The 7946-nt window shown below is 35.8% G+C and overlaps 1 protein-coding gene across 2 annotated transcripts; it reads left to right on the top strand.

Annotated features, from left to right (window-relative positions):
* Nucleotides 1-790: 790 nt before the first annotated feature.
* LOC129303051 (protein FREE1-like) lies at nt 791-6550 on the top strand. 2 transcript variants are annotated; one of them, XM_054942054.1, is made up of 10 exons: nt 791-1797; nt 2806-2892; nt 2992-3123; nt 4127-4258; nt 4637-4702; nt 4816-4926; nt 5623-5712; nt 5854-5884; nt 6048-6118; nt 6219-6550. In XM_054942054.1, exons 1-10 carry the CDS (start codon nt 1246-1248, stop codon nt 6294-6296), a joined length of 1350 nt encoding a protein of 449 aa, XP_054798029.1. In that variant the 5' UTR covers nt 791-1245; the 3' UTR covers nt 6297-6550. The 2 variants fall into 2 exon arrangements, with proteins under 2 accessions (XP_054798029.1, XP_054798028.1); XM_054942053.1 differs by having other exon boundaries at nt 792-1797; nt 5840-5884; nt 6219-6508.
* Nucleotides 6551-7946: the final 1396 nt, after the last annotated feature.

Below are 7946 nucleotides of genomic sequence, written 5' to 3'. Positions count from 1 at the left end.
TCATATTCATGATATCGTTAGAAATTAACTTATATATTATCATCTTCATTAATTATTATAAAATTAATATTTGATATTTAAGAATTAAATTTTTCTCTTTTATTAAATTATTTGAACTATGATAGATTGAGTTATTTGTTTATTTCAATTAAATTGTTAATATTAATATAATTTAAATTTTTATAATTAATCAGATATATAATTTAAATATTATATTTTACTTTTTAAATAAAATTTAAAAAATTTAATAATATCATATACAAATTTATCAATAATTTAATTTTAAAAAAATAATATTCTTTATAATAATTTGTATAAGCAAAATTAATTTTGATTAAATTATTCAAATATTTTTAATTTTTAAAAATTAGTTTCAAAAAAACAGTATCTAAATAAATTACTCCTTCTTTCCTTACATATAAAATGTATACAGATTAATAAAAATTAATTATCTAATTAAAAATATAATAATATTTTAATTTTACTCTTAATTATTATGAATAAAAAGTGAATTTTTTTAAAAGTAAATTAATGAGTACTTATCTTTTTTTAATTTACTAAGAATATAATAATTTATTTGTTAAAAAATATGTTAACTCTTTTTATTTAGTAAGAAAAAGTTAAAAGATTTTTTATATATATATAGATGGGGAGAATATATTAAAACATAATTAAAATTAATTATATTAATCAATTATAATCAACCAAAGCAGCCTAACTTTTGCCACGTGGAAGAAGCACGAAAGTTCGGGACGCGGCAACCATAAACGGGACACTTCCCGAGATTCCCTTCCGCCAACAATGGTTACCCTCCTCCTCATCCGCTCGCCTCCAAAGCCAGGATCGGCAAGAGTCAATTTCTATCCGTATTTCGAATCTGCTGAAATCAGCGATGCAGCAAGGAGATTACAGCTCCTCTCCCTATTATCAATTCCCCCACGTTCAGAACCCCAATCCTTATACTGCCGATCCAATCCAGAACGCGTGCGCTTCCGCTCCTCCGTTCACTTCCAGTTATGCTCCTGATTTACAACATACTCCTCCTCTTACCCGCTAAACCCTCAGGATTCCGAACTCATCTCTGCCCTGGCACCGGCCACTCCCACTGCTCCGTCATACTCTCCAATTTCCACCTTCCGTTCGCAGCCCGTCAGTTCTTCTCCGCAGCACTCCTCTTACCCTCCGTTTGAATCTCATCTTTCGTCCGCCCAGCAATCCTATCATCCGCCCTATGATCGACATCAAATGGTTCCAGATTATGGTTACGCCTCCCCTGCTCCTCAAAACCTGAGTCCGAATTCTTCGTTCTCGTCCTCGCACGCGTCTCCCTACAGTCAACCAGGATGTTCCACACCTTTCACGTACGAAATTCCTTATGAGTATCCCACAAAACTTGATCATGGTGGTGCTTACTTGGATGATAGATATGGAAGTTTCAATCAGAGCCGTTCTGGTTTGGGATCAGATTTTTACGGGAATCGACAGGATAGCGGGATTTCCAGGTATGATCATGGTCTCGATGAAGTTTACGGAGAAGGTGTCTGTGCTTATGAAGGGGGCAAAGTAGAACGCTATATAGCTCGCGGCACGGCTCCTAAATCTACTTGGTCCGGCTTTGATGATTTTGGGAGGCCTATCAGTTTTCCCTCTCCGAAAGAATCCCGCGTGTCAAACAAGATTGCCAAAGCAGTGCCGAAGGCTGATGCCCAAGAAGATGTAAAAAGCGGAGTGCAAAAATTTCGGGTAAAGCTGTTGGCAGAAAGTAGTGGTCAAAACACTATGGATGTTCTATTGCAGGTATGAATGTAGTAGCAGCTAAATATTTCTTATTTGAAGAGAACTAATACAATTTATTAATCACTGTGATAAGCGATAATATGAATACATGTAACTTTTCTTCGACTGTTGTATAATGTTCTTATTGAAAAATTCTCATGCTAAATCACTAATAGTATATAATCTATTTTTATTTTTTATTTTTTGGATCCAAGATATCGTCAACATTTCCCCCCTGAATTCTAAATATACTTTTGGAAATATTACGGAAGTGATATCTAATTTGTTATATAATAATGTCGTAAAATCAATCAAATATAAGATTTAATATTCAATAGTGAGAGGTCAGCATATATAATGCTACTTACTAAATAAATAGCGTAGCCCGGGGTTGTGTTTCGATGCCATGTTATTTTAGTGTCTGTTGTACGGGAGGTGGATAGCGCTGCATCTTATTCCTTCGCATTATATTCTAAATGTTTCTGGTGCGCGCTTTGACTGATGGTTCTGTTGGCCTGCTCTCTGTCTAAAATTGCATCTTTGTTCCCCATCATGAGTTGATCATTTTCTTCCATTTCTATGATTTATGGATGTTAGCTATTCATGACCACCATCTTCCTTGGGACACGTGACTTTTTATAACATTCCTCTCTTCCCTTTGGATTTGACCATTGACCAATCCGATAGGATTCTTAAGTTTTGATTTCTCTTCATGTCTTCCTTTTCATTGGGATTTGACATCTATATGTTTGGGAGTGTGGCCGTGATTATGGTGAATGACAAAAGCTCTTAGTTGTGCCTTCGTTTATTTATCCCTCTTCTGCAAATCTTATTTGACTAAATATATAGACATATATATATATATATATATAATTATTTACACTCTAGAACCCCTTGCTTAATGGAATTCAGCATGTCTTTCTTGCATTATTTTTACCTGTTTCTCGTTCATCCCAGCCTAGGCTGATGATGGGAATTGGTGATTTTTTTCCAACTTGTATATATATATATATATATATGTTTTTCCAGATTGGTTTGGATGGAATTAGAATGCTTGATCCAAGCACCAGCCGAATCTTGAGAACATATCCTCTTGAAAACATTACAAGATGCGAGGTGAGTTTATATTTGCTCTATGAAAATTTGAAATCAGTATGAAATTAATTTTTAAAAAAATATTGGTTTAGATAATATTTTTTTCATTTAATAATACAGAGATTTGATTCGTCTACCTTAGCATTTTGGTCCAAGAGCTCGGTGGACGTAGAGCCAAAACGAATTAGACTGCAATCCAATAGTTACACTACCAACAGACTTTTGGATACCGTGACTGCTGCAACCATACAGGTGGGGCTTCAGAGCATTTCACAGGATCTTGTCATATTTGCAGGCACTCTATGAGCTACAATGTTGAGTGGCAACTCATAATTAACTTCCTGTTTCTGCATCATCTTTGATGCTTCAGGAGAGTAAACCAGGGTTTACAGTAGAAATTAGCTTAGTGTAGAGATTTTTGGTTCTATGTCATGTAAAACTAGAGAACTCAAACAGCTATTTACTTTCTTCAAAATCATGAAGGCTGATAAAAATAGCTCAAGAACCCCTTTTCCCAGGATTTTTCTTCTAAAGCCAGTTGGCTTCAAAATTATACTTGGCTTATTTTGAGCTGTATGTATATCATGGCAAATGATACTAGCTGTGAGCCTTTAAAAGGTAAGTTTGATAAAATCGTGGTCATCCAAGCTGATCACAAAGGTCAACTGCTAAGCACATGACATTTTAAACAAGAAACCCAAGGCTACTTCTACACAAGATGTGGCAACTAAAAATGGCACTAAGATAGAAGAATTAATCTATGCCCTGTTCGGGGTGAAATATTGTAGATGATGCTTGTGTGTCAATTCTTTTGCCCATGAAGCATCCTGTTCTGTAGTTTCTGAGATATCATGTCATAAACTATATTTGTGGGCATTTATCTGTCTCAACTTCGTCCTCCCCTCAATGACATCACAACCTGCTAAAGCAGCGCAAAGGTGCTGTCCAGATTATGTGTGTGTATGCATATATTTGAGAAGTTTAGTTTTTCTTATTTTAAAAGAAATATTATGCATAATAAATTTAGTCTTCTATCTGTGACCTTCTTTAAAAAAGGTGATAATTAGTCATTAAACATTAGGGAAAGAATATAAAATTTGAACCATAAAAATTGAATCTAGACAGTCCAGATGTTGCTGTTGAAACAGCATCACCAGTCACCACTGTGCATTAATACTGGTATCTCGGAATTGCCTGCAAGAATTAATGTAGAGAAGATGAAAAATCTTTATCCGCCATCTGTTTGTTATTGCAGTTCAAGGAAATGGGTGGAAGCAGCAGGCCTGCTGAAGCGTTGAAAACAAATGAACAGCCTGCAGAAAAGAAGAAAGGTTTCGTTGATTGGATGAATTTGGTCAAACCTCCCAATGAAGAGAAGGATTATTGGGTAATGTCAGATACAAATTCAATTTCTTTTTCTTCTTCTCTATTCCTAACCACCCCTCCTCTTCTCCTAAGCGATGCTCCTATGGTTGTAGCTGAAAGTTCTACCTCAGAACCAATACTATTTCTAGGATGCTTGTGCTAATTTGCTATTGGTTGACTATGATGGTTAGGAGAAGTGTGTGCTTGCAATTTTTTCAATAAATTCCATATAACCGTAGTAGTATATTCTTCTCACTTCTAGCTCTTAGAAAGTTGAAAACCCCAAAATGCCACATGGTCTCGAAGAAAATGAATTGTTCAATCGTGGTGACTTTAGATCAATGTAGGATATGGTTGTTCGTTTGTCTTGCTCCTTGTGAAGTTCAATGACTCTATCCAGGTCCCTGATGAAGCAGTGTCGAAATGTACAGCATGTGGAGCTGATTTTAATGCTTTTGTTCGTAAGGTTGATCCATATCTTTCTTGTCTGTTTCTAAGCTTTTAGTGTTTTCCATGCTTGATTGATACTGTTTCAAATGCGCTTGATTGCTAATTTTCAATCATCTATGCTTCTAACAGAACCACTGTAGGAACTGTGGGGATATTTTTTGTGACAAATGTACACAAGGTAGAATTGCTCTAACTGCAGATGAGAATGCTCTGCCAGTACATGTGTGCGATCGATGTATGGTATGTTCCATATTTGTTGATTTTTCCCTCCCTGGTAATAAAACGAAAGTGATGTTATGAATTTGCTTTCTCATAATAAAACGAAAGTGATGTTATGAATTTGCTTTCTCAATTGTTATGAGGTTATTGGGTCTTTCTGTGTGGGTATTTTCAATTTTTTTGGAGGAGCGGTTTAATGTTTATCACGCCTTGTTTTCCTTCTCTTGGGTTTCTGATAAGAACAGGGGAATTAAGGGAAGGTAAAATCTATAAAAGAATGAACAAGAATCTTTAACTCATAGTTCTCAGAAAGCTAGGAGAATCTCCGGAAGACAACAAACAGATCGTGGATGCTATCTCCTAACCAGCCCTAGTTCTACTATTTGTGCTAAGAGGAACACGGTCGCTGAAGCACTAACACTAGCTGAATATGAATGCAGTACGAACACAATAACTGCGCATAAACCTGGTAACTGACTTATAGTGGTAAGCATATTGTCGCTGGTGGTGTTATCAATTATCATGGGGTTTCACGGGCAGTTTTCTCATTAACCACCCTCTCGCTGATCTGTCCTGTATTTTCCCCACTTTCTGTGCCCTCTCATGTTTCTCTGTGCCCTGCCAGTTTCTTTCTCTGCATTTGTGGCGCATTATATTTTCAAGCTGTGGTTTATATGCATTGGAAAAGCGGACATCTTATATCGATTTGTTGTATAGGCAGAAGTGACACGCAGGCTTAGTTACACGAAAGAGGTAGCAAGTAGATCCGTGTTGCCGAGTCATGAAGATCTTGCCAGGAAACTGCAGGTATTATTGAGCATGCCTAATACCATAAGCATCTGTGGTTTTTCACTTCTCATGCGTATTATATGCTTTTAACTGGTTCTGATTCCAAACCCCACCGCCCCCCCCCCCCAAAAAAAAAAAAAAAAAGATTGCTTTTGATAGGAGGAGCTGGAGAGGAATCGGAAGACATCAGGTAATTCAAGTTTTGTCAGCCTGGTCTGTAAGTCATTAAATTGTTAAAGAATTGTGGCTGATTACGTGTAAGTCTGAGTAACCATGCTTTAATGAATTTGTAGCTTGGGGTTTTCAGTTGAAACGGGGGAATTTTGAATTGATATGTTGAAATTAATTTACAGGGTCGAAGACTGACGGATCTGGAAGGCGGATGAAAGAAGCTGAATGTCCTACGTGCACGGTCCATCTACAGGTTGGAATTTACTTGCCAATCTCATTATGTTTCTTTCTCATGCAAACATACACATCATTGTCATCTTCATTCTGGCCCATGTCATGTTGGATAACTGTAGGTTCTGGTCCCTAACACTGGCTCTGAGACAATCGAGTGTGGGGTTTGCCAGCGCCCCTTTCTCGTGAGTGCTTGCTGAGTTATACTGACCGTATCTATACGTGTCAGTTTAAAATTCAATTTACTTTTATGGATCAATCTCTTTCAGATCAAGAATATGATTGTTTGGACTTTGTATTACCTCGTGTATTATTTTCCTAGTGCTGCAGTGATTGTCATGAATTCTGTTGGTCGTCAATTTTTGTTTTGATCCTTGGTGTGTGAATGTCTAAAAGATGTCCGTTGCTTTTTTTTTTTTTCCCCCTTTGGGTATGAAAGAAGAAACATATTTCATTCGGTTGCCCTTTCGTATAAAATATTAGATAGACGCTATGCATGCACGTGTATTTCTACCAAATCCATTGCATTGTGTAGTTTTATGAATTTTTGTCAGAGGCCACTGGCATTTTCAAGTCTACGCCCCACTTCTCGTGTTGGTCTGAGACTCTTGCTCCCCTTCTAGCAACCCGACTGGCATTTCTTTGTGCCCTGTAACTCTTTAGCCCAACAAACTTTTCAACCGAAAAACATGTTCTTAAGACTTGGGAGGTTCCCCCTTTAAAAATAGGCAAATAAATAAATAAATAAACGGTAGTCTGCAATCTGGATAGTCCAAGGGGCGGATATTTTGTTTCAAAGAGCTTCATCCAAGGGGTGGAATTAGTGCCTTCATTGTATGAGGGCTGAGTCATTAGCGAATGTAAAAATTAGGAAGTGAACTAAAATTTTTAAATAACAGGGACCGAACTGCAAATGGATTTCAATGTTAATGTTGACTTTTCCTCATAAAATTATACGAAACTTTTATTATTCATTAATTATGACACCGTCTCCTGTTGTATACGCATACACAATCTTTATGATCTTGTAGAATGTATATCGCCTTATATATTTCCTTTTTGGCTTGTCCACACGTCTTTCAATCTTCACATAACCTCGTATTCATGAGTCTCCTTCTTCAGTGCATTAATTGATTGAAGGGAAAATGGATAAAGAAGGGATTTTCTTGCTTTCCCTTCCCTCCATTTTCATTTTTTAACAGGGTGGGGTTGGAAATGACAGTGCGTCCAAATTAGGCTATGTTTGGTAGCATTGATTGGTAAGGTGAAAATGGAATCAAAGATGGAATCTTAATTTAAGTATGATTGATACACAAGAGTTGTAATTTTTAAAAATTTTAATTTCGTCAAAAATGTTAGAATTTAATTTCATCATATTGATTATGGAAATGCTTCAATTTTCTTAAATTTAATTTGTGAACTCCACTATCTTCATCTTTTTTGTTCATTTATAACAAGATAGGTCTTTTTAATTTTTTAAAAAAGGGCAATTTAGTCTTTTTTTATTTTAAGTATATATATAAATTAATATTATATTAGAATTCTATCTTCATACCAAACATATTTTAAAAACTCAATTCTATTTTGATTCCGATTTCAATTTCAATTTCAATTTTGATTTCAATTTCATTAAAAACTCTTCCATCATACCAAACGAGGCCTTAAGAAATTAATTTAACAGCTAATTTCATTTAATTTACTTCGATGGTGAAGTTGCACCGCTGCCAAGCAGCTAAATTGATACTCTAACAATTTAAATTGACGTCTCACATGCTTTGTCCCCAAGTGTAGTTCATCACAGTCTTGATCGTCCCAATTATTGGATCCACCCACCTTCAGTTGATAAAATA

This window comes from Prosopis cineraria, unplaced genomic scaffold (assembly GCF_029017545.1).
Source record: "Prosopis cineraria cultivar Desert tree isolate PC_DT_omini unplaced genomic scaffold, ASM2901754v1 PC2, whole genome shotgun sequence".
Lineage (NCBI taxonomy): Eukaryota > Viridiplantae > Streptophyta > Magnoliopsida > Fabales > Fabaceae > Prosopis > Prosopis cineraria.
The sequence above is the reverse complement of the archived record's forward strand: the minus strand, read 5'-3'. Positions and strand labels throughout refer to the sequence as shown.